The sequence below is a fragment of the Medicago truncatula genome, chromosome 3, assembly GCF_003473485.1.
Source record: "Medicago truncatula cultivar Jemalong A17 chromosome 3, MtrunA17r5.0-ANR, whole genome shotgun sequence".
In the NCBI taxonomy this organism is placed as follows: Eukaryota; Viridiplantae; Streptophyta; class Magnoliopsida; order Fabales; family Fabaceae; genus Medicago; species Medicago truncatula.
The window spans coordinates 53863996-53890971 of NC_053044.1; the positions used below are offsets into that span (position 1 = coordinate 53863996).

The window sequence follows — 26976 nt, forward strand, 5'->3', positions numbered from 1 at the left end:
TATCTGTATCAGATACCGATACTCCGCGATGCTCGCAGATATGTACTCACAGAATATCATAATTAATTATTTTAGTTTAAAATATATATTTTATCGAATACTTATAAGATATTTGACATATACACACATATACTTATAAGATAATTCACAAAGACGTAAAAAAAAAAACGAAAAGTAAAAAAATGAGTTTGTGTTGTTAAAATTCAATGTATATATGATTCAATTTAAAATATGAACCACTATAATTATTTTTATTAACCAATTAAAAATTATGTTTTTGGTGGATGAAAGTAACGAGAGAGGAGATTCAATCAATCAACATTAAACAAACTTTATCTGAGTTCCTTTATTGATGTATTTGTTAATATTCTAACATATAAATGAAAATAGAATATGATTTATACGAAAACTTTACATTTATTTTTATTTTGATCACATATTATTTTTTGTAAATTATAATTTTAATGATTATATAGTATTTAATGTTTAAAAAAAAGATTATATTTTTTTTTTTGTGTCTGGGGTTCGAACCCGAACCACAGACCTTGCATATATTATTATGTATTGTCCTTACCAACTGAATTAAACTTACGGGGATAAATAGTATTGAAGAGTAATCCATGCTTATTTTTTTTAAATATTTTACATCCATATAATCATTAATATAAATATTTTGTTAAATTTTAAAAAATTATGCGTATATGTATCACATCGTATCCACATCCCTAGCACGTATCGGGGCTTCTCAGGTTTGTTCTTACCGAGTAGGAGTTAAGTGGATGCTGTTGTTTTAAATTTGTGTACGTTCAAAAAACACAAACAGTTAACAAAGAAACGTGCTACTGCAGCAGCTGCTGCTAGGGTTTTTCCTTCATTTTTCAATCTTCACCTCTTCGTCTTCAGGTTCAGAAATTTTGTGTTTCTTGAAAACCTTTGTTAATTTCTTAACGTTTTCTTCTATTTTCTCATTCCCTAATTTATGTCTGGGTCGCTTTTTCAGCTGAAACGATGACTCGCGTGTATATTGGAAATCTCGATTCAAGAATTTCTGAGAGGGATCTTGAAGATGATTTCCATGTTTTTGGAGTTATACGAAGGTAACTCAATCACTTTTTTATAAATTTGAATTAGAATCTCCGCATTACAGTGAATTAGGTCAACAAGTAATTTCATACTTCCCAATTGGATTTTTGAATTGTCAGCTTGAAAATTATATTCAAATTAAATTAATGTAACTTCCTGTTAAACTATCATTTATACTTTATAATTATTTTGATTAGATCATAATTTAATTTTGTGAATTTTGTCTGTGTAGTGTGTGGGTTGCAAGGAGGCCTCCTGGTTATGCTTTCATTGACTTTGATGACCGCAGAGATGCGCTTGATGCTATTCGTGAATTAGATGGTATGTTTTGAACCATTTTGACTGGCATTGTTAATTTGTCAAAATTTTCTCACTAATTGATTATTATTTTGTTTCATGCTCATGTACTTTTGTGCTTAATTGTTTAATCTGTTTATGGTGGATGTGTTGAATTTGAAGGGGATATTTTCTCCTTATTTTGATTTACTTTTTTCATTTAAAGAAGCTGTAAGCTTATGAGCAAGTAGATACTCCCTTTCTTCTACTCATCACTGAGAAAACCTGTCCGGACCTATAACCAGTTTGATCTGTGCATCAGATTGGACATGCTATTGAACTGGATCTATGACTGGTTTGGTGTGGCTCAGCTTTTTGCAGTTGATTGATTTAACCAAATGAAATTATGAAAATGTTCCCACTAAGATTCAAACACAAGCTAATATGTAAAAAGAACACGAACCACTGTGCCAGAATATTTTATGTATAAACTTGCAGTGTTTGTTATTTATACAATAATAAAACCAATGCAATGTTAAGGGAACTGGCTTATACTGTTAATCTATATTGAGTCTTACTTTTTTTTCACTATTCTCAATTATTTTTGGCATGAAAGTTATTGAAATCAATGTATACCAGTTCAGCCATACGATTTCATCAGTGTGCTTTATTTTTTTGCTAGGAATGCTTTTTTGTTTCAATTCTAAAATATGGATTGGTATATCCTTCCACTCTATTCAATGGGGAGGCACCTGGGTTGCTTAATTTTCCCTACTATTTACTGTGCCTTTTCATTTTTCTTCTATGGAGCAGGTAAAAATGGTTGGAGGGTAGAGCTTTCTCACAACTCTAAAACTGGAGGTGGAGGGGGAGGCAGAGGTGGTGGTGGCGGTGGTGGTGGTCGTGGTCGGTCTGGTGGGGGTGGTTCTGATTTGAAATGTTATGAGTGTGGTGAACCTGGTCATTTTGCCCGCGAGTGTAATTCTTCTCGTGGTGGCTCTGGACGACGTCGGAGCCGCAGTCCACCTCGATTTCGCAGGAGCCCAAGTTACGGGCGAAGGTGAGATTGCTTTATTCTGAATTTATTGTGATGAAAATAAGATACAGGCTATTCTTCCAAAGTTAAAAAAAAAATGACATTGTTCCTTTATTTTTATTTTTATTGGGCATAACTTGTACCGAGTAACGTACTTTTTCATGATTTGGTGGTAATATTTGTTTTACACATGTTTAAATAAAAGTGTTTCATTTTCACACCTTTAATTGAAATGCACCAGGAGTTACAGTCCTCGTGAGCGGTCCCCTAGGCGGCGCAGCCCTTCTCCTCGTCGACGCAGCCCTTCACCTCGCCGGCGCAGCTATAGCAGGTCACCACCTCCTTACCGTGGGCGTGAGGACGCAACACATGCTAACGGGTTAGGTTCCATCTCTCTGCCTGGATTTACCTTGGTATCACTAGATGGTTGCCTGTTTTAAACTTGTGTTTTCTTTTACTATCTTGATTTTTTTTATCTTAATATCTCTTTTATTAATGTTATATTTAATTTAATGATTTTAGTAAACCTTGTTTTGTAGAAGTCTTTTATATTGTGTGTCTGAGAGGTGTGTTCATATGATAGGTTTCTTGAGCTTTACTCCAAAATGTTGCATTTCTCAAACCTAATCTCTGTTGAAGTGTTCTTTGGTTACATGGAGTTTGATGCTCTGGCATTTTCCCCTCCTCTCCTTTTGTTCCCTCTTTACAAAAATCTTGTGTTTGCTCTAAATTTATGGCATCTTCTTGTCTTTATATGTCTGTTACAAGAAGATTTGCATGGAAAATAAAACTGATGACCTAGAAGATTTGCATGTTTGATTTTTTAGTATGCAATGTTTATTATTCAACTTTAAGGTGCATAAGTCATGTTGTGACAACTTTTTGTTACCTGCTGTCGCAACCAAGATCGCTCTGCAACCCTCGTGCCAAATTATTTGAATTTCTAGATTTTGAATTCTATAAGTGTTACTATGCATTTGTGCTAACATACGATGATGTCCATATTGTTCAGAAATGGGATAAGGGCTGCACATCGAAGCAGAAGTTGATTTTTCAGAGTTGGTAATCGTGATCGCTCAGAAGATAACGGGAATTTGTTAATCTAGTGTTTTCAACTGCAGTATGCATCTGTTTTGTTGGGCAATGCCCTGAGCTTCTACCCTAACCGGTTTAGTTACTTTCTTGATTTAATGTCTTGTGTTTTTTTTTATCTACACCGAATTTTCTAGTAATTTTGCAGGTAAAACAATCTTTTCAACATGATTGCTGTTAGTTTGTTAAAAAGTGTTCCGGATATTGCTAAAATATATGCTTTTTTCTGTGTTGAGGTGTCTTCTGGTACTGCCGCCTTGGTTTTGTGCTTCCACATTCCCTGGAATATCCTCCCTGGACCCTGGCTGTCCTTCTGTGTGATTTTGAATGGTTGTTATTCCAGGGTGGCCACAAGCTTTTTGTTTCATTGAATCTCACCACTTGTGCACACCTCAGACTCTATTGGCATGCTTTTTTAATTATATTATAAGTGAACGACGACATCAAATACTTCGGGCAGGTAATTATATCTATTCTACCGAAGTTAGGCTCATGAGTTTGCCTGCCCTATACACGTGATATGAACATAAATATCATTTGATGGAGCACCAGAAATAAATTGAGTAATTATATTACTGAATATGGAAATCACAGCAATACACAGTTACACATTCCGCGATCACATAGACTCCTAATAAACGACTGGCAGTTATTTTCTTACCATGATTGCCATTTGGCAATTCTGTTACTATTTCATAATTGTACCATGAAGCAGTTACTCATGCTGCTTCCCATGCTTCTCAAAACGGGCAGTTAGTTATATTATATACCAATGGATCAGCCTCTTAAATCCCCAACCCTCTTAAAGATATGCTTATTCTAATGTTGCATTGACAGCTGAAAGTCATTTTAATGCACCAGAATTGTTTGACTGTTGTATTTCCTTTCATAATGACTCGGCTATCTAAAGTTACGTCTGGTTCCACATCATCCGGTTGAGGCTTAAAGTCTGCAGAAAGCCTGGGTTCCATGGTATTAGATCCAACGTGCTTCTCAAGTACGACAGGAAAATTTTGATGTAGGTGGTCAATGCATGTTGTAGAAACTGGTCCTTATTTTTCTATAATCTTGAAAGGATCATAATAGCGAGCCAATTTATGGTCGATGGGCTTAACAATTGATTGTTCTTTATGAGGTCTCAACTTTAAAAAAAACCTAATTTTGTAAAAAAAAAAAAACAGGTGATCATTCATGTTCATCCATATAGAACAATGCTATTTACAGTGAAAACTATTATATTATCACGAACCTAACGCGAATCAATTATGAGCGTTGGATATAGTTAAATGATTCTTGAATTTAGTGAGAATCTCTGTCCCTTTATGTTAAAACTTTTGCTTTTCCTTTAATGACCAAACACCCGTTGGAGGGATTCGTTCTATGAACCAAATGAAAATGTGTACCAGTACCAGTAGTGGCTTGAAGGGGTGTTAGACCAAATAATTCAAACGAACAATTAGGTGAGTTGGGATATATAATAATACATGATAAAAGAAAAAAGAAACTACCATAAAGGATAGAACAAAACATTTCATTTCATTCTATCTGCAAACTAATATCTACATGTTTAAGAAAGTAACTTTAGAAAATATCAAATACCATAAACTTTTATGTGAAGCTTATAAGCATAAAATTTTGTTAACTTGAAGTGACGTCTACATTCGTTTTTGTCTTAGTGTGTTTGGTTCAGCTTTGGATAAAATTAATTCTGACAGAATTGATTTTGATAGAATTGATTTATGTTTGGATACAATAATGTAGAATTGATTAAACAAATTGAATATTGTTTGGATAATTTTGATCAAAATTGATTTTGAATGTATAATTACTAATATGGACATAGCTAAATACAAATAAATGGACATAGTTGAATGTATATATAGAACAATACTAAATGTAGATATATTATTTACTCTAAATAAATAAATTTTCTATATTAATTTAAAAAATAATAAATGTGATCATTAAACCAATTTTATTTTACATATTTGTTCATATATTTTATATTTTTTGATAAAATAAATTAAAGTTAAATAATACTAGAGTTAGTTGCCAAAAATGATAAAATAGAGCGTAAAAGAAAGGTAAAAAAAAAATACAGTAAATTTGAAAGGAATACGGTAAAGGAAAATCCAAAACTTGGTAACTCATACCATAAATATTTTATGGGGGCTAATTTGGTTCGTTAAGTTTTCTGATTAAATTTGGTTCATCAAATTAAATACAAAACAAAAAGAAGGAGAAATGATAAAGAGCAATAAAGGAAAATAATAGGTTGTAATAATAAAAATATAAAATTTATTAGAGAATTTATTCTAGCTAACTTAAAAGCTAGGAATTGTAGTTTCATCCAGAATTACTTTTGGAGATGAGAATTGATTTTGAGAAGTTGAACCAAACATGTCGGAATTGCAAGTTTTCACTTTTAAAGCTACCAGAAGTGCTTTTAAGAGGTATAGAAGTTGAATCAAACACACTCTTAATTAATGGAGGATAATGCGCATCATTGATAAGTGATTAGAGGGTCGAGGGATATAACCATTATTTCTCTTTTCTCTATGAAACTTTTTTTTCTTTAAAATAAACTGGGTAACATATCATTTTTTACTGGAGCTAAAAAAAATATGAAAGAAAAAGACTATCTCGATCGAAAGAGGAAAATTTTTAACCCCAAATCACTGCATAGTGAGCATATGATGATAATAGGTGTAAAACAATATGAATCCCTAATGAAAGAAGTTCGATTAAACTCTTGCTCTGCCTGCTTGCTCCCATTCCATATAGCGATATAGTATAGTAGGCTAAATTACCTTTTTGACCCCTTAATTATTTAATTAGTTTCGGTTTGATCCCTTAACTAAATTTTGATTTATTTTGGTCCCTTAACTTTCTCTCTGTTACACGTTTTGGTCATTTCCGTTAAATTTAATTAAAAACATTAGGGTTTAATAAAAAAATATTAACTGCTGTACACATGTCATTATAACATTGGTTCTGGGAAATTTTTATTATATTTTTTCCTTATCTTCAACTTCTTCATTAAAATTTTCATATCTGTTTCACATTTTCCAGATCTTCATCTTCTCACAGCAAAAAAAATCTCTTTTCTTCTCTTCTCTTTTCAACAACAACATATACCCAATCTCAATTTCAACAACAACAATTCCATCAAATCATTTCAACAAATCATTTAAGCAACAACAATTCCAACAATTTCTTTCTCAAATCGTAAATTGTTAAATTCGTTTTTCCCAATTCTGGAACCCTAATCGTTTTTCCATTTTCCCCAATTTAAGAACCATAATCAATTTCGTTTTCCCCAATTGATATGTTTTCTGTGTTATGATTATTGAGAGTGTAATTTGTGTGCGGTTTGCTGTGTTTATTGTTTTCCTGTGTTTGCTGTCATGGATGTGGTGCAATTTGTGTGCCTCATTTGTTATTTTTCTATTTGGTCTTTGGACTTATGGTTTTGGATTATGATTATTGAGAGTTGAAAGATGATGATGATTATGATTTTTGTTTATGCTTTTGGAATTTGTATGGAAAAGATAATTGGAAGATGAGTAATTAGAAATGATTTTTCTTGTTTATGGTTTTTGTTATAAAATTTGGATTTCTTTTTGTTTATGAAGTTCTGGGTTTGTGAATGAATTTTATGAGTTTCTGAATTTTTTTCTTGTTGCTGTTGATGGTGTTGTTGCTGAGTTTTTAAACCCTAACGTTTTTTAATTAAATTTAACGGGAAGGACCAAAATGTATAACGGAGAGAAAGTTAAGGGACCAAAATAATTCAAAAGAGAAAGTTAAGGGATCAAAATAAATCAAAATTTAGTTAAGGGACCAAACCAAAACCAATTAAATAGTTAAGGGACCAAAAAGGTAATTTAACCTATAAAGTATAAACTAATAATATAATAATGTACATCAATAGTTTATTTTATACAACATACCCTTTAGTTGCCCACATTTCCATTTCCAACTTAGACGTGACTCACGTTTTTTTTTTTCTTCCTTACAATTATAGTGTAAGAAATTGGTACAATATTATAAAAATTAAAAAGCATGACTAGATACATATGCTGCAACTGCAAGTATGAGATTAGACTTTAGAGCTCATGTATTTACCTAGTATTGATGATGATACCGGATTTATGTTCAAGGAAAATAGTATCTTGTGCCTTAGAAGGCAGAAGCCTAAGCTGGCACAATCGATCACATTCTTCCCGTTGATTGAGGCTCAGATATAGCTAAGTGGAGGAGATTCTGGACCCACTCAACTATACATATCGTTATTTTATTTTGATAAGCATGTACCATTATTTTATGGGAAATGTTAAGGGCATTAGAAGCTTAAAGTGTTTGAAACAATAAAAAAAAAAGTAACTTTTTCATTATAAAATTTATCAATTATTTTTATTTTTAATACTTAACAAATGCGTTAAGGACATTTGTTAACATAACCCTTATTTTATGTTTTAATCTGAAGGAGAAATCAATGTCGTCTTAAGTTAGGGGTATAACAATGATCTCCTGATCATAAAAATAACAAGATTTTTTTAGATAAAGAGCATTTACTAACCGCAACAATAATCAAGTCTTGCCTCATCTACATGGATCAAATTACACTATAATATTCTATTATAAATTATGTTTTAATCCAACTTAATAATTTCTCTTACACTAATTTTTTTTAGGTCTTTTTCTATCTATAATGTTTAGATTAACGTCAATTTAATCTACTCTCATCAAATTTGTATGTTCCCTTTACATGTCAAACCATCTAAAATTTTGACAGGTGTACACACTTGTTTGTGATATCAATATCAATCTTTTAACAAAAAAAAATGCAATCATATGCATGTCATCTACAATTACTGGCTCATATTTTCTCAATTAATATGAAATGGTTGTTTATATGATCCGTCAACGTCCTCCTTTTGTGCCGGTAACAATTTACACGGACTGCCTGTTTCTTTTCTCGTAAAGTAACCATTAAACTTCATTAAAAAAGAAAAAGATAGAAATGTTCTCATTTTTTTTAAGGGTCCTGCTAATCGGTGTCTCCGGTGTACTGATTAATCATATCATAAAAGAGAATTATTACCATAAAAGGAAATTGTTTTGACTTTATTATCAATTAATTACACAATTTCTATGCATTAACTACTGTATAATTTTCTTTTTCATATCCCTAACCAGTGTCCCGGGGGCACCGGTTAGCACAAAAGGACTGTGTTTTTTAAACTAATTGATTTTACTGTTTATTTTTTATTTTATTTGAATGACCTTTTTTTACCAGTAAATATTTAAGAATAAAGTTTTATTTTTTTTTGAAGGAATTTAAGAATAAAGTTCTAATGGTAATGTTCTGTAGAATATATATTTAAATAAAAGATTAAAATATAAAACACCAAATTCAACTCTCTTTCCGCATGTTCTAAACTAACATGAAAACCGCACAATCAGCATTGTAAGAACTACAACTAAGTTGTCTTAAAAATTTATCCATAACCCTATCTATATATGTGGTGATACCAATGTTTTTGAGTCATGGATCAATTTGTGTAATTTAAACAATATTTTAAAAATAAATAAAATATATTAAAACCGGTTGAACCGACTTAAGTTTAACAGGACTACAATGTAATTGAGATCAAACAAACCAGCAAATTTGTCGATTCCCGGATGAACCGGCTGGTTTTAAAACAATGATCCATACAATAATAACATAGATGGATAGATAGATAGATCCCCATTGAGCTTAGAATGCTACTTACTTCAATGAAAATATTTCTAGAAGAAAATAAGTGAAACAATCTAAGGATGGATATGTTTTTCCAGCTATATATATGTATTTAAATAAGCAGTTTATGATGGTATGCACGTTGCTGAATACTATTGTAATGTATTGTATATATCTTGAATTCAATGTGCATTATAATATACACACATAGCTGACTATTTGAGCTATGTTAGTGGGAGTCCGTTTTGTTGGTTATTACTTTTTTCATTTTCTTCAATAACCTTACTTTGCCTTCATTGGAAGAAGTTCATAACACGTTTTGTTGATCCAACAAGTAATGTACTAATAAAAAGGAAACAGTTGACTCCATTATGGTATTGCAACATTCCATTATGTTTGAGTGTGAGCATTTCAACAATAATTCTTCTTAAGAATTAATGGAGCTCAAAAATGAGAAACTAGTCAGGTTAATTCTCTACTACTATTTGATTTCTCACTCTCTTTTTTTTCCTTTCAATTTTCAATGCAACTTTGCACTGATTTGATTAGTTGTTTTAAAAATTTACAGGTTCTCCATTGATGGAAAGCATAACCTTGAGAAACCAATGTCAGTTTACAAGATTCAGAAAATTCTTAATCCGGAAGGCAAAATTAGTAGCATTGTTGATACTGATAAGAATGGAATGAATATCAAATTTCCAACTTTTGAAAAGTTTAAGGTTTTCCAAGAAAATCATGAACCATGGAAGAAGAGAATTCTTGATCCAGGAAGCGATATCTTTCTGGAATGGAAAAGGGCTTTCCTATGTTCTTGCATACTATCACTATTTGTTGATCCATTGTTTTTCTATCTACCATCTGTAGCAATATCAACTAATAAGAATTCATCATGCATGGTTACTGATTTGAATTTAGGAATTGTTGTCACATGTTTTCGGACATTTGCCGATGTTTTCTATCTGCTGAACATGGTCATAAAGTTTAGGACAGCCTTTGTGTCACCAAGTTCAAGGGTTTTCGGAAGGGGTGAACTTGTCATGGATCCCAGGTTGATTGCGAGACGGTATTTGAGATCGGAGTTTTTCCTAGATCTTTTTGCTGCATTGCCACTTCCCCAGGTACTATATCAGCAACTGAAGATACTGATTTTGATATGATTTATGTATAGGAAATTTAAGACTATCAATATTTTGTTTATGCTTAGAGACACTTCATCGTGGCGTGAATTGTGAAACAGTTCAAGTTTTAATACCCCATGAGTAAATTTAATGATGAAATAGATTTTTTTTTCTTATTCTAATTAATGGTATTAACAGAATGCCAAAGTTATGTAACTTATCTATTCCTTTTTTGGAGACAATAACCAATCTATTCTTCTATTCTTATATATACAAATGGAATACAAGATTTTGCTGTAATATTTTTTTAACAAATTTTATCTTATCAATGGTTACAAATTATAAATAAAAAACAAATGAATGCAATAGTTAGAAATTTGCGCACAATTCATTAGTTTCGACTTCCGATGATAGTTTCATTAGTTACCAAAATCTTTTGCTTTTATTTTTTGTTGATATTTTAAATTGAAACGAATATTATACAATGAATGTCATAAAATAGACACACTAAACACAATAGAAATGCAGATAAACCTGAATGTGAGTGACAGTTAGGCTAGAGCTTTATGCAACAAGCAATTCATACACATTTTTTGAGTCTATTTGCTTGGTTTTGTATGGTCTTTATATTTTGTCCCTTAAAGAGATGTTATATGATATTGTTAACGCTTGCTTTTCTTTGTTGGCAGATTGTGATTTGGTTTATTATGCCAGCAATTAGAAGCTCCCATGATGATCATACCAACAATGCTCTTGTACTGATTGTCCTGCTTCAATATGTCCCCAGATTGTATATGATTTTTCCATTAAGTTCTCAGATAGTTAAAGCTACTGGTGTTGTCACAAAGACGGCTTGGGCCGGAGCTGCTTACAATCTTTTACTTTACATGTTAGCAAGTCATGTATGTTGAGTTTTCTTCAATCACAAGTTTCCTTTTTTATAATTTAAAGTTAGTTATCGTCTCTGAGCATTCCTGGATATTTTATTTACATTGTTACAAAAAAAATCCTATACTTGTAGGTCTTAGGGGCATCGTGGTATTTGTTGTCAATTGAAAGGCATGCTACTTGCTGGAAATCTGAATGCAGAAATGAAAACTTACCTGTGAAATGTATTCTTAACTACTTGGATTGCAGTACTATAAACGATGGCGATCGCGTGAAGTGGGCAAATACTACTTCTGTGTTTGGTAACTGCAATCCTGAAAGTAGCAAAGTTTTCAACTATGGAATTTTTGGAAATGCCGTGCAAAATAATGTTCTCTCCTCTATGTTTATAGAGAAGTATCTCTATTGTTTGTGGTGGGGGTTGCAGAACTTGAGGTTTGATTTTAGGATTTGTTATGCGATGTTTTTTTCTTTCTCAATTATCTTCCCTTAGAGATGAATATTTGACATGAAAGTTAGTTGTACATCACATTTTTTTATTTATTCACATTCACATTTTACTAATCTCTTCCTTTGTGTATTTTCAGTTCTTATGGCCAGAGTTTGACTACAAGCACATTTGTTTGGGAAACTGCATTTGCAATACTCATAGCTATCTTAGGTCTGGTTTTGTTTGCTCACTTAATCGGCAACATGCAGGTAATTTGAATTTTCAAATCTTCAAAATGTGCATTGTTTCTCAATTGTCTTGTCAAGAACAGGCTTCCATGTAGGCTATAGACATTGAGACATTTCAATCTTTTTGAAATGTTATGTGTATATAAGCATGCTCAACTCAACGCAGACCTATTTGGAATCTATTACTGTGAGGCTTGAAGAGTGGAGGCTCAAGCGACGTGACACAGAAGAATGGATGAAACACCGGCAACTCCCACAATTTCTCAGAGAGCGCGTCCGAAGATTTGTTCAGTACAAGTGGCTTGCAACTCGAGGTGTTGACGAAGAAACAATCCTGAGAGGCCTCCCTACAGACCTTCGTAGAGATATCCAACGCCACCTTTGCTTAGACCTTGTTCGACGTGTATGTTCCTCCCAACAATTAATCTTTGTTCAGTTAATTTGTCATTTTCTCAGCTACTTACGTCTTGTTTTGGAGAGCTTATGAAACAACTTTTGTCATGTTCATAAGTTCTCAAACATAACTCTCGAAAACAACTTATAGTTCAAAACAGTTTCTTATGCTATAAGCAATTAATTAAGTTGTTTATCCAAACATGACTTTGATAGAAAATGTGTTATAATAGTTTCCTTGCATTTGAACTATAATAGTTTATTGTAGTTTATGACACACACACACCATGTAATGACTTTCTCTACCAATTACAGGTTCCCTTTTTCTCACAAATGGATGATCAACTACTTGATGCAATATGCGAGCGATTGGTATCATCCTTGAGTACTCAAGGCACATACATTGTCAGAGAAGGAGATCCAGTTACCGAGATGCTTTTTATCATCAGAGGGAGACTTGAAAGCTCAACCACAAATGGGGGCAGAACTGGTTTCTTTAACTCTATTACCTTAAAGCCTGGTGATTTCTGTGGAGAAGAGTTACTTGCTTGGGCATTGCTTCCAAAATCTACTCTCAACTTGCCTTCTTCTACGAGAACAGTTAAAGCTCTTGTTGAAGTTGAAGCCTTTGAACTTAGAGCAGAGGATCTTAAATTTGTCGCAAATCAGTTTCGACGTCTCCACAGCAAGAAGTTACAGCATACATTCCGTTTCTACTCTTACCATTGGAGGACGTGGGCTGCTTGTTTCATTCAGGCTGCTTGGCGCCGGTTCAAGAAGAGAGCATTGGCAAGTAGTCTTAGCTTGAGGGAATACAAGTCCTTCATTGATGAACAAGCAATATATCAAATGGAGGAACACGAGGAAGAAGAGCACCGCAGTTTGGTGAATTCAAACACCGCACAAGTAAAACAGAATCTAGGTGTCACTATACTGGCTTCAAGATTTGCTGCAAACACAAGGAAAGGGGTTCAGAAGATCAAGGATGCAGAGATGCCCAAGTTGCAAAAGCCTGAAGAGCCAGATTTTTCGGTAGAGCCTGAAGATGATTAAGCTCAATACTACAAGGGCCAACACCTGGAGTTTGATATAATCTTCATGAGTAAAAAGTATCATTCATCTTTTGAATGAGAACAGTCTGTTATATATCTATAATATGTGTGCATCAGTTGTTTGTTGGCGGAAAAGCTCTCAGGTTGTCTTTTTTGAGTGATGATTTCCATCACAGTTAACCTAGTTGAAGGCTTCTTGCAACCAGTTGCTTTTGTTCACGTGGTCAGCTTGTAAATCTCCTTCACAGAATCATTTGTCCTCCTGTATATTAGAATTTCTTGACATACCATGCCACTTGTATATTACACTGCACTATTGTTAGCATATTTATACTTTATGTTCCTGTCTTAAGACATTTTGTGTTTGATTAATGTTTTTGTCTTGTAATTTAAACTTTTGGTGGCATTTTGAAGATTACTTTATTTGATGACTAAAAACGTTATCCTGAACTTTTTTTTGTAATGTTCAGATTAAAGTTTTACACTGTTGTTATTGGTAAACTACTATTTCCTTCTAGGTCTGTGTGACTGGTTAACTATTTGTACAACTGTGAATGCAAACTATATTATCATGACCGACATATATGTCCAAAGAAATGGGGCAAGCCCGTCCCTTAATCATAATAGTGAGGGGCAAGTTGTGACATACCATTGAAGCATATTGGGTCTGGGGTCAGTTGGGAAAATACAATTGATTAATCAATTTTAAGCGCATGAATTAGTTAGAGGGGCCACATTAGTGCTATATGATTATGATCAAATCCACTAGAACTTTTCTCTACTATTTCCTGCCGACACCATTTTATTTACTTAACTCATGTTCACGTAATTAAAGTACAAGTTTAATTGCCAAGTAACAACAAAAAACAGAGAAAAAAACAAAGGGGTCAAACAGAAATGAAGGAATAGAAGCTATTGTTTATATCAGATACTAATAGAATGTACAGAAAGATGAACTTTGCTCAGACATTTGGAATGGTGAAACAGGAAACTAGAATCAGAACTTAAATCCCAAATACAACCAAAGAACAAAATAAAGAAAACTGAAGATTTTATACATCTAAATGTAACAGATTAACATGAATTCTATATCTGTAAAGAGTCCAGTGACCAGTGCCTATATGGAATACTTGTGATGAATCGTTTGAATGAATGAAAAATCGATAGGGTTGAATAACAGAGAAACCTTGTTTTGGTACTTAAAATAAAATATGTTTGCTAGAGCTGTTCTGAGAGTTTCAGAAAGGAAAAAAAGATCGAACTTCACTTTGTTGCTCATTGTATTGCTGGACTGCAACTTATAGTGTGAAAGTGTGTGGAAAATAGAAAAGTCATGTGTCAGCGCACGATTGAATGGAAGCTACATATAGTTGATTCAACACGGGTTCAGCATCCTTGGAACGCGAAACATGCTATTGGATGATTAATCAGCAGAAGATGTGGTGTTCTGAATGAAAACTAACTAGCTCATCTGCTCTCCAATCAAATCAAGGCCTACAAGGAAGAATGTCATCCCTTGGAAAAACAGAAAGTAGAAATGAACTCCTTGTGCAGATAACAGACTTCTGACACAAGCTGTGAGAAGAAGGAATGCCAAAGTCAGTTCTTTTTTATATATCTTGTTAGCTTTCTTAACAGGTTCTGGAACTGCTTCTTTGAGTTCCTTCAATTGCTGTAACTCAACAAGTCCACTGTCAGAAGCTCCTCTATGAATCTTTTGATGTTCTATTGACTCTGTTTCTCTTTCTGCAGCAGCAAGTAAGTCAGACTCTGACGACCTTCCAGCTTTCTTTGTGACAATCCATTCATAAGAGCTTCCCAATTGGAAGAGTCCAGATACCATTGCATTGAATTTAGTCACAGACATGGTGTTTTCAAAAAGGAGGTAAGGAACAATAAAAGGAAAAGATTTAGGTGCAGGAAGAATGTTAAGGATTGACATGCATACAGGAACATAGCAGATCAACCATAAAGGAAGTTCTGCCTCTGGAACAAACATGGTTAAAGGAAGGATTATGCAAAATAAGGTGAAGGAATAAAAGGGAAGGATTAGTTTCCTTAGTAGAAAAAATAGCAGAATTAAGTTTGCTTTCTTCCACGGTGACACCTGCAGTTAAACAAAATTTAAGACCCTTTAGGCAGTACATATTATAACCAATCATTGCAAATACTTAGTACCAGTGTTGTCAATTGCAGATCGCAAAAAATAGTGGCGTGTTCAATTTCTGCTATGTTGTAGTGCTATAGCGCAGCTATAGCTGCTATTTGACAACACTTTATACTAAATAGCATATTGCGGAACAATAGTGATTTGTTCAGATCATGCTATGCTGTATAGCCGCTATTTGACAACACTGCTCAACACTTGCTTGTGTTCATCACTATTCTATTCATTACATCAAGCTGTGTATCAGATGTACCTTAGATTTCAAAATTGCTGGAAGACACAGCCTAAAAAGTTGCATAGGCCCTGAATGCCAGCGGTGTTGCTGCTTCCTGTAAGCTTCATATGACTCAGGAACTTCACAAAGTACCTGAAATTTGAGAGTTTTTCAGGGATCTTTGGTCTTAACACAGAAGTTCGATTTCATGAAGGCGACATAACTATCAGTATTATGCACTATGAAAGAAAGGAGATAAAAGATACGAATTGAAAATAAACTGTCATTTATGATCACCTTGACATCATTTAGGAAGATAAATTTCCAACCATTGAGGTGAGCTCGGACAGCAATGTCCATATCTTCTACAGTTGTTCTCTCCAGCCAGCCCCCAGACTCTTCTAGGGCTTTGATTCTCCAAACACCAGCAGTTCCATTGAAACCGAAGAAATTAAGAAACACCCCATTGACCTGCTGTTCTACTTCAAAATGGAAGCATAAATTTATGTTTTGGAGACGAGTCAGCAAATTCTCATCCTTGTTCACAAAAGACCATCTAGCTTGGACCAAACCTAATTCAGGATTATCCTGTAATAACAAGTCATTTGCAAATCTTAAAACATGTTAACACTTATCGATAATCATATCTGAATATATATGTCATGATCTTCACTTAACCTTGAAATGTGGCACAGTTTGCTTAAGAAAATCAGGGTTTGGTTGAAAGTCTGCATCAAATATTGCAACAAATTCATAGTCATTCACGTAGTCACAGCTCATTGCAGAATTAAGATTTCCAGCTTTATATCCAGTCCTGACCAAGCGATGCCGATAGATTATGTTGATTCCCTTTTGGTTCCACTTAGAGACCTCAGCCTTAATTAACCACTGTATGCTCTCATCATCAGAATCGTCAAGTACTTGAATCAGTAAACGATCCCTTGGCCAATCCATTTGACACACTGCAGAAATTGACTGCTCATACACCTGCATAAAGTCAATTGGTGCAAGATGAACAAAAGATGAACTCCATATTTTGTCAATGTCATTGATTGCTTATAATAGTTAAAAATTCATAAAACAACACAACATCAAATGGAAAGCATTTGTGTTTCTGAGTTTAGGAGGTTGCAGAAAATTCATAAGGGAGTTAAAATCTTAGAAGTATCAGACTCGACGCACACTTTTCTATCTTCTTGTGACATTTGCAAAATCTAAGTTTGACTTAAAGAAATTAGTTAACACTATTACATTGAAACTGACTGGTAGCGTACACATCAGATATAAAAACCTCATAGCAAAAATGGAATGCAGAAGTTCGGTGTCATACCTCTTTCTCATTGCACATTGGAATTTGAACCAAAACCATTGGATAAATGCATAAAGATCCTTCAACATCATCAACCTTGAATGGATCCCCATTGATCATTGGCTTAACCTTCTTGAATTTGATCCAAAACCACCCAAAACAAAGAAGCATACGGTCCACGGATTGGATAAGAAACAAAACAATACAAAACTTTGAAAGAGCCTGAATCGGTGGAGCAATGTAGTCAGCACGAAACGTCAACCAAGCAACATAAACCATATGGAACAACCTTTGGAAATCAGAAGTATGAGGAATGTGCAAATTGGTATTCCCAAAATGCCAACCTTGAAAGTAAGCAACAACCTCAAAAGCCAAAACGGCCAATGAAATTAACAAAAACAAACTAATGATTCTAAACAACAATTTCCCTTTTTCAACCGCCACTCCCTGTCTACGAACCAACCTTTTCTTAATAGCTCCAAGCAAATCCCAAAGAACAGTTACTAACCAGGTAACACAACCAACGGCACGATGAGCTTTGAGAAGCAAAACCCACCTAACTTGTTTAGCATTCTTGCCGCGGTTTTTATCTACTGGCCTAAATGCAGCATCTGCGCCATTAATCTTCACAACTGAGAAATTGGGGTCCTCCATTTTCACCACCACTGGTGTTCCTTTCTGTGAATCCTTCATCCACCAACTTGAAAAATCCAATCTTGGAGCCATTGTAAATCACAGTTTCACACAGACAATTAAACAAACAGTTTGTGTGTATAATATAATATAATATATGAAACAAAAACACTAAATTGATGAATCTTTTCAAGTACACATCATATCATAGTAAAGTAAAGACAGCAAAGAGTAAAGACATGGATCTGAAAAAAAACACAAGTTAAGATTCGTAGTTGATGTTATTGGAACAAAAATGCAGAGTGGAAAGAAAGAGTGAGGATGTTTTTGAAGATACCTAACATTGGAAAAGACACATTATGAGGGAAGCAAAGAATAAGACACAAACTTTCAAGGAAACAAAATATTTACAGTGATCAATCATGGAATCTGTTAATTAAGATAACCAAAATTAGTGACACTGAAATGGGTACTAGGAAATAACGCACCTGAAAAAAACAGTGTTGAAATTGATAGTTTTTTTTTTCTGAAGAATTTAAGATTGATAGTTAAAAATTATTAAAAAAATTCAGTTGTGATTTAAAAAGATATCTATCCATGTTACTACTAGTACATTACAAAAAGATTATTATGTTATGGGTCTACTACAGTAACAGTACCCACCCACTTGTTAGAAGGAATTCAGATTCGGACAAGTTTGGTTATCATTACAGTAATCTTCATTTAGTCAAGATAGCCAGAGCATGTGAAAAGAGGTTGGTTAATTTTTTTAGTTAAAAAAAAAGATAGTTCAATTTTTAAATTTTGATTGAATTCGCTTGGATTAAAAAATTAGTTAGTGACACAATAATTGTCTTAACTCACAATAAAAATCAGATTTTTTTTTCTTTTTGCACCGGTTTCCGACCCACCAATGGTGGGCGACTAATCCGACTCGTGCGTAGAGGCATGCGCACTGGTCAAGCGTTGTTTCCCCTCGGAATCGAACCCACCAATTTTTAATCAGGATTTTCTTTGTACCAAAAAAAAATTGCTTCCAATATTAATGTTAGTTAAATTCATTGAATTTGGATTTGAATCTTTTATGGGATTTCATTTGTCTTGCAAAAGAAAAAGAAAAAGAAAACTTGAAGTACATTATATTTGAGAATAAATGTAAATTGAATCTGCAATGATTAAAATTAATCCAATATTACCATAATAGATTTGGTTATGAATGGTCAAACCCAAAATTACGTGGAAGTATTAGTTCACACCCAAAAGATACCGATAAGAAGAGTAAAATAATTTACTAAAAAAACATAGTAAAATATTACCAATCCACATATAATGGTGTAAATGACCTAAGCTCTCACAGACTTTAGACTTAAGGTCTGTTTGGAACCACAGATAGTATATGGAAAGAAATGGGAGAGGACTGAAAATTTATTGAAACTCGAGCTTCCGTCGTTTGGATCACATGTGATTAGGATAAGAAAGATCATTTTTTGTGGGGGCCACTCCCATATATGTTTCCGCTCAAAACTGAAAAGAAAGTGATGGAAGAGCATCATTTTAGGGAATAGTCAAATATTAACCTTACTTTGAAAGGTTTTCTTTTTTAATGTTACTTTTTTTAAGCATAACTTGATAGTGTAATGCTAGCATGTCCTATAAATATACAAATACATAGTATAATATAATTAAACAAACTTATTGTTCCGGAATTACTACGTTTATATAAATGTTTTAATTTTGTAATTATATATATTATATTAATAGTCATATTAATTTTCCGAGGTGTAATAGTTATATATATATAAGGGATAAATGCATATATTTTTTTAAGGGATAAATGTGTATATTTATTGGCACATACGTACACAAATTTCATATTATATAAGAATATTTTCTTTCACCTTTATATTATATTGTATTTTACTTAAGGGCATGTATGTCATTTTACAAATATATCTCTTTCTTTTCTCTCATTTTCTATTCTCTTTCACTTAAACCAAACAACCACAAAATCATATCACTTTCCACTCACTTTCATTCCTTCAACATTCTTTCCTTATACTTTCTTTCCTTTCACTTTCTCTTCTCATCCAAACAGACCCTTAGAGCCTGACTAAACTATTGCTTTAAAAAAGAAACCTATATTCGGATGAGTAGAGTTCCCTAAGGATTAATGTACATTATTATTACATATATCGATATCAATGTAGAACATTATTTATTGAGAAATGGCAGCTTCTTGGGGAATATACCTTTATTCTTTTTATTACAATATATTACCTGATGCCAAAAAAAATATACCAAGGTACTGCACACAAGCTGTGATAATGCAAACAGATTATATGGAGTTAAACAAAGTCGAACTCCAATTAGTTTTTTTTTTTTTTTTAAAAAAAAAAAAGGAGGAAGAAGGTTCACGGAGACACTAGTATAACTTCCTCCTTGGTGGTGGTTGCCTCTCTCTAGAAGAACTGTTTCAATCAATGCTGCCTAATCCTAAAAGAATAATAAAGTGCCACACCACCATTTTATGTTAAGCAAATAACCAACTAAGTATTACACTTGCTTAGCTTTTTCATCATAATTAGGTTCATAAAAGATGGATTTTGTTAACGAGTTTCGTGTGGCATTATTTAAGGATTTCAAATTAACTAACTAAGTAAAGGTTTATTTCAAAAAAAAAAAGTGCTAAGGTTTAGAGAAACACTTATTATAGATATATTTAAAAGTATTCTCAAAAAATAAAATTACGAGAACTTTATATCGATAACTAGTGCAATTGTAGAGTATCTATAAATCAATTGAGTACTTACGCAATTGAACCAACCTTTATTGACATGAGATAAATTATTAAACATTAATTTTGTGATTTTAAAAGATTTATATTTTGCCACGATGTTTTTCCCCTAAAAAAAAAGAGATAACGTTAATAGCAAGCGGGTGGACAAGAGAAGACATGGAGTTTCCAAGTAGAATTGACGTATTTTCAATACAACTCTAATTATTAAGTAGAGTCAATAATCTTAGAGATTGAACTGATCTCTCTTCGTGCTGTGCATGCATGCATGTGACCACTTAGATTAGATTTCCTCCGACAACATAAAATCTTGACAGACGACAATATTATAGCTGGATTTCAAACGAGGGCAAGCGTGTATATTGTTTCATGCAAGTTTTGTTTTAGTCATCACAAAAAAACATGAAACTCAACTTTTGTTTCTTACGGTATATAATAACAATTATTTTTCAATCATAATACAAGGTGAAACACAGGTTCATCTTAAAGAGTAAGGAACAGTGACGAAATACTTTTCCCCTACACAAGTAAATGGGTATGACTTGGATAATTCTTATCTTCAGATAAGAGGAAAACCTGTTATCGGTTTTAACTCAAAATTCTTCTTCTTCACTAAAAGGAAAAGGAAAAGTGGAAAATTCGATGGTATCAACTACCAACCAACCAAATACTCAAAACGATTATTATTATTATTATTATTATTTTATTTTTTTTTATATTTTTCAAAAAAATATGTTCGATATTTTTATTGTGCTAACACGTATAAACTATGAGCAATATTTTTTTTATAAAATTTTGATTTTTATTAAATTATAGGTATTGATATTTGTGGTTTTCAACTTGTAACAAATGATGTTTTGTTATCTTTTTCAATAACCCAACAATATAGCATTCTAGACAAATTTATTTAGGGACATAATTGAAATTAAAATAGACACCCAAAAATCATTTATTCTATTTATATATTATAGATTATCTATTAAAAATCAAAATGATGATCTATGAACCAAACACTACCAGAACATCAATTGAGATTTTGGATGTATGTTGCTCTACTAATTATCTAAATAATATAATTATATTTTCATTAATAGTTTGCTCTAGTAATAGTTCTTTAAAATTGTTTTCGTCGATAAAAATTGAAAAAATACTCTCTTTTTTTTTTTTTTATAAGTTATAAACATTGAATGTAAAAAGTGAAGAGAAGTGAAAAATAGTGCGTTCGATAGATGGTTTAATGAATGAGGCGCTCAAGTTTCTATCCTATTTAATGAAAAACAACAGTTTTCAGCTGAGTTAAATTTCACTTTTATTTCCTACTTTTCTTTTAAGGGAATTATCTACCTTTTTGTGTGTTTAATTATCTGAATATAAAATAAATTAGTATAGTGACCCGTGCCAAGCACGTGAAATAAAAAATATTTTTGATCAAATGTATATATTTTATATTATGTTATCTTAAAGTTATAAGTGTGGTTATAATTTAAATTTGATATGAAAAAAAATATCATCTTAATTTTGTTAATATTGTATATATTTTGAAATATATAAACATTGCACATAACGATTAAAGTATTTGAATTTATACTTATACTAATTATTTGTAGTATAAGATGTACTCATTGTTAAACTTAGCATATGTAATATTTTTGAAAAAATACGCCAACGTACTATATATTATTATTAGTTGACATAATGTATTTTATTTATCATAAAAACTAAAAAATTTGTATTTTTTTATATAATAGTCAGTGTCAGATGTATATACCTAGTCTGTGAATGCAAACGTTAAATTTTTTTACGGGTGTGTATAAATATAGTTTGGGCTACAGAAACGCCGATTGTTATTTGTTTTCATTTTTTTACAAAACCAATGGTCTAATGTAAATATTGTATTTTAAGGTAACAACGATGTAAAAAAAAAAGTTTTGCATATTTTTATACCTGAAAAGTGCACCAGTTAAAAGTCAATGGCAGGAAGATATGCTTATATATAAATTGAATGTCCTGTAATGACCAGTACGCCTTACAAAGAAATTAAAAAAAAAAGAAAAAAGACTTCCAAACAATATGCAACTTTAGTTTTCTAAATTATAACAACAACAATTCTAAAAATAACCAATGATCATACTTTTTGAAAAACTTCACAATACACAACATTTGTGGTCTCCTTGCAAACATTATTATATTTATCCAAGATGAGCAGCTTCAAACCTTTTCTAGAAGTAACTCGATTGACAACGACATAGAGTTGTCCATGCGTGAACACGGGCTTAGGAAGATAATCTCCCACTCGAGATAAAGATTGACCCTGACTTTTATTTATTGTCATTGCAAAACAAAGCGTCAATGGAAATTGTTTGCGCCTAAATTTGAAGGGTAGTCCTAGATCACTCGGAATAAGATTCATCTTGGGAATGAATACCCTGGTACCTGCCCTTTTTCCTGTAATTATGGTAGCAGCTATCGTGCTCTTCCCTAGATGTGTAACGGTCAGCCTCGTACCATTACTCAGTCCATTGGTCTGATCGATGTTTCTCATCAGCATAACTGGACATCTCACCCTTAGTTTCAACCAGCGATTTGGAATTCCAGAGCTCTTAATACCATTTAGAAATTCCGCTGTGAACCACTCTCATTGGACATCAGAATTTTCACCCGATCGACAAAGAGAATCAGAGCTTAAATACTCTTTCTCTTCACCTGGAATCAGTGACATCATATATTTGTTAACATGCTCGACTGAATCAAGCGTTGGTGCGAGTATTCCCCTTTCTTGAAAAAATAGTGGGTCGCCAAGGTTATCATTCAAATCGGGATACACAAAGTCTATAAGTGACATCAGCGGATTTGTTGTGTCCGATATGAGAAAATCTTCAGGAATTTCTTCATTTCACCATTCTCATCCAAAGCGTCGTTACCGTCTCTAATTGAGAGTATCCACTTGCCAAAATTAGCAATTTATTCCTGCTCTACAGGTACCGAAGATGCACTCAATCTCATATTAACAGTAAGCCTCAACACATTAGAATAAGCCAATATCTTTGATGAATTGATTGAGGCATCAAAAATATCGTGCCTCGTTGCTTTACGGACAACAGGCAGTATCTGCCTGAAATCACCACCTAAAACTACTGTCATTCCACGAAAAGGTATAAACTCGTTTAGGGGATCATTCTTGGACATGATATCACACATTGATCGGTCAACTGCCTCAAAACACCATTGGTGCATCATTGGAGCCTCATCACAAATTATCAACTTTGCAGCACGCACCAGGTCTGCCCTAGGACTATCCTTTTCCATCGTAAGCGATGATGCCTCCTTAATCTCAATAGGGATTGCTAGTGTCGAGTGCGCGGTTCTTCCACCTGGTAATAGAAGAGCTGCTATACCGCTGGATGCAGCATTCAATACAATTAACCCTTTCGATCTAACAGCAGTCGACAATGTTTTCCATATAAAGGTTTTTCCAGTAACACCGTAACCATATAAGAAAAAGAAACCACCGTTGTCAGAACCAACAGACTTTGCCGTCTCGACGAAGAATAATATTTGCCGTCTAAAAAAATAGTGAAAAGCTCTCTGGTGTGTTTACTTTGTTAGGTAGCCTTGAATTTATTGCGTTTTTTTTTTCTCAAAGAAATATGTTCGATATTTTTATTGTGCTAACACGTATAAACTATGAGCAATATTTTTTTTTATAAAATTTTGATTTTTATTAAATTATAGGTATTGATATTTGTGGTTTTCAACTTGTAACGGATGATGTTTTGTTATCTTTTTCAATAACCCAACAATATAGCATTCTAGACAAATTTATTTAGGGACATAATTGAAATTAAAATAGACACCCTTATTCTATTTATATATTGTAGATTATCTATTAAAAATCAAAATGATGATCTATGAACCAAACACTACCAGAACATCAATTGAGATTTTGGATGTATGTTGCTCTACTAATTATCTAAATAATATAATTATATTTTCATTAATAGTTTGCTCTAGTAATAGTTCTTTTAAATTGTTTTCATCGATAAAAATTGAAAAAATACTTTTTTTTATTTTTATAAGTTATAAACATTGAATGTAAAAGTGTTGAGAAGTGAAAAATAGTGCGTTTGATAGATAGTTTGATGAATGAGGCGCTCAAGTTTCTATCCTATTTAATGAAAAACAACAGTTTTCAGCTGAGTTAAATTTCACTTTTATTTCCTACTTTTCTTTTAAGGAAATTATCTACCTTTTTGCGTGTTTAATTATCTAAATATAAAATAAATAAAAGACATCAAATCCAAATATATATCCAGCATTGGTTTTCAAGAGAACTGCAGACAGTACACGAAAAAGAGAGCATAGATGGCATGGCTGAAGTGCTGAACCTTAATCACATGTAATGTAATGTTATGTTTTCTTTTTTTGAATCAATATCATGTGTTCATTAATTGCTACTTTGTGCTTACTGCTTTTTGTACTCCAGCCTCCTTGGCATCACGGGAGATGTCCCTCCCTCCCTCCCAATCCCTTTGCATAATAATTTCTTAGTAATAAAATAAGGGAATTTATACGGTACACTCACAAAATGAGGTGTATCGGTACTCTTTCTTCATAATTTTATAAATTAATGATATTTTTTATGAATTAAATAATTATTTATCAATATTTATATTTTATAGAATATCATTTCATAAGAAAAAACATCAGTTCATTGTTTATAAGAATCATAGTAATTTTTTACATATTATCGTAAAATATAATCAATATTCTCAATTATGAGTGCTAAAAATTCAAAAAAAAAAAAAAAAAAAATTCATTAACACTTTTGATGAATAAGATTTAGTTATTATAAATATAAATGATAGAAAATAATATTTTTCTTCAAAAAAACAACTCATTTAACCATTAATTTAAAAAGTAAATGTACCGGTACACTCAAATATATTGGGTGTACCATAGAATTTGCCAAAAGTTAAGACATTAGTTAAGAAAGCGAAAAATAGATATTTTAAATTGGAAACAACAACATTTGACTTCCAAAAAGTTGAATACAACATTTTCCAACATAATTTTTTTATATTTGTATTCTTAGACAATATCTGAAAGATACTTTTTTAGTATTTTTCAAAACATAAATATGAAGAATAAGAAGGATGACCTACTTAACAACTACTTAATAAAGGTGTCAATAACATTGGACTGTAAGGGACAGGACTTACGAGATTTGGCCCAATGCATTGTATATCTCACGTTCCCTTGCTATCAATTGTCAACAATGGGTGTTGAACCAGGATCATGCATGATCCTACATTTAATTCCTATAGTGATAGAAAAATTATTCATTTTCTGCTAAACATGTATTAGAGTGAAGTATTCTTCGTCGAAAAATCTAATTGGCCACTTTTAGTGTAATTTTCCTTTCCAACAACATTTTTTCTTTTACAATGTTCGAACTTAAAACTTTTCTTAAGGGATCCTAATTTAATTCAGTTCCATTCGTATCAATTTAAAGTTTGAAAATTCTTGTAGTGCTGGAACAAACTGGGTGATTGATATTTACTTGAAAATTATTCATTTAAAAGGTTTTCTAAATTAATTATTGGAGTAAGTAATAAATACAAAACATTATATTTTTTTGGTAGAAATATAGATTTTTTTTGGTAGAAAAAAACATTATATGTTTATATATTTTGAATAAATTCTACATGCTTACACAAAAACGTAATTATAGTTTTGGGTTTTTAGTTGATTAATAACTCTTACGTGGTCTATTGGTAAATTAACGTTTTGAATCTGGGGAATTTTTTTCTTTTACGGCATTGGATCTGGGATACGTATACAAGTTTAAGTTAAGGAGCAACAAAATGGATTCTCTCCATCGAAAATAATATTGAAGAAATGATGTGGTGATCTTGACCATTATTCTCCCTCCTCATTATTTTTTCAACAAAGAGAATCTAGGATCAAAATAACCCTACGAACAAACTTGGTGAAAGGATGGTTTTACAAAGCTAACAAACAACATTTTCTCTTCTCCCTTTTTTTCCTTCCAAATTCATTCCTCAACTTTTCTTCATAAACATAGGTGGAGTCTAAGTTATTGTGATGACATCAGACGTGCAATCCTCCAGAAGTCAAATATCACTTTTTGCCATAATGGGTGCTTGCATATGTGCCCCACAGTTTTTTCAGAAAAATGATGAATTTTAGAGTGAGGGTTCTAACAATTCCCTCACTAGTGAACCACATAAACAACAATTGATATCCATTAAATTGATGGATCATATCATACACCATACACACTATATTGCAACCCTTCTCTCTTTCTTTCTCCCTCTTGTGTCTTCCTCCCCTTCTTTCTTTTTCATCATGATAAAACCTCTCAAAAATCAAAATCATATTTTCTTTACCCAAATACTAAACCACTTTGACTAAATCTTCAATAATCTCAAAAATTAATTCAACCAAAAGAGTCTAATAAAAACATAATTCGTGAT

The 26976-nt window shown here is 32.4% G+C and overlaps 3 protein-coding genes across 5 annotated transcripts; 2 read left to right on the forward strand and 1 right to left on the reverse strand.

Moving 5' to 3' along the window:
* The first annotated feature begins 735 nt into the window (after positions 1 to 735).
* LOC112419871 (serine/arginine-rich splicing factor RSZ22A) lies at positions 736 to 3854 on the forward strand. Its single transcript, XM_024777920.2, has 6 exons — positions 736 to 903; positions 1001 to 1097; positions 1316 to 1404; positions 2173 to 2419; positions 2637 to 2774; positions 3408 to 3854. Exons 2-6 carry the CDS (start codon positions 1009 to 1011, stop codon positions 3442 to 3444), a joined length of 600 nt encoding a protein of 199 aa, XP_024633688.1. The 5' UTR covers positions 736 to 903; positions 1001 to 1008; the 3' UTR covers positions 3445 to 3854.
* A 5539-nt stretch (positions 3855 to 9393) lies between these two features.
* On the forward strand, positions 9394 to 13812 carry LOC11433038 (probable cyclic nucleotide-gated ion channel 14). Its single transcript, XM_003603506.4, has 7 exons — positions 9394 to 9699; positions 9802 to 10351; positions 11041 to 11253; positions 11373 to 11674; positions 11827 to 11938; positions 12084 to 12320; positions 12626 to 13812. Exons 1-7 carry the CDS (start codon positions 9671 to 9673, stop codon positions 13361 to 13363), a joined length of 2181 nt encoding a protein of 726 aa, XP_003603554.2. The 5' UTR covers positions 9394 to 9670; the 3' UTR covers positions 13364 to 13812.
* Positions 13813 to 14260: 448 nt separating this feature from the next.
* On the reverse strand, positions 14261 to 18192 carry LOC11427352 (probable xyloglucan glycosyltransferase 5). Of its 3 annotated transcripts, none has more exons than XM_024778224.2 (6): positions 18174 to 18192; positions 17074 to 17767; positions 16422 to 16730; positions 16041 to 16331; positions 15783 to 15896; positions 14261 to 15469 (listed from the first exon to the last, which is right to left on the reverse strand). In XM_024778224.2, the coding sequence occupies exons 2-6, from the start codon at positions 17743 to 17745 to the stop codon at positions 14825 to 14827; spliced, it is 2031 nt and encodes a 676-aa protein (XP_024633992.1). In that variant the 5' UTR covers positions 17746 to 17767; positions 18174 to 18192; the 3' UTR covers positions 14261 to 14824. The 3 variants fall into 3 exon arrangements, with proteins under 3 accessions (XP_024633992.1, XP_013461923.1, XP_003603555.1); XM_013606469.2 differs by lacking the exon at positions 18174 to 18192 and adding an exon at positions 18023 to 18167; XM_003603507.3 differs by lacking the exon at positions 18174 to 18192 and having other exon boundaries at positions 17074 to 18167.
* Between the last annotated feature and the right edge of the window lie 8784 nt (positions 18193 to 26976).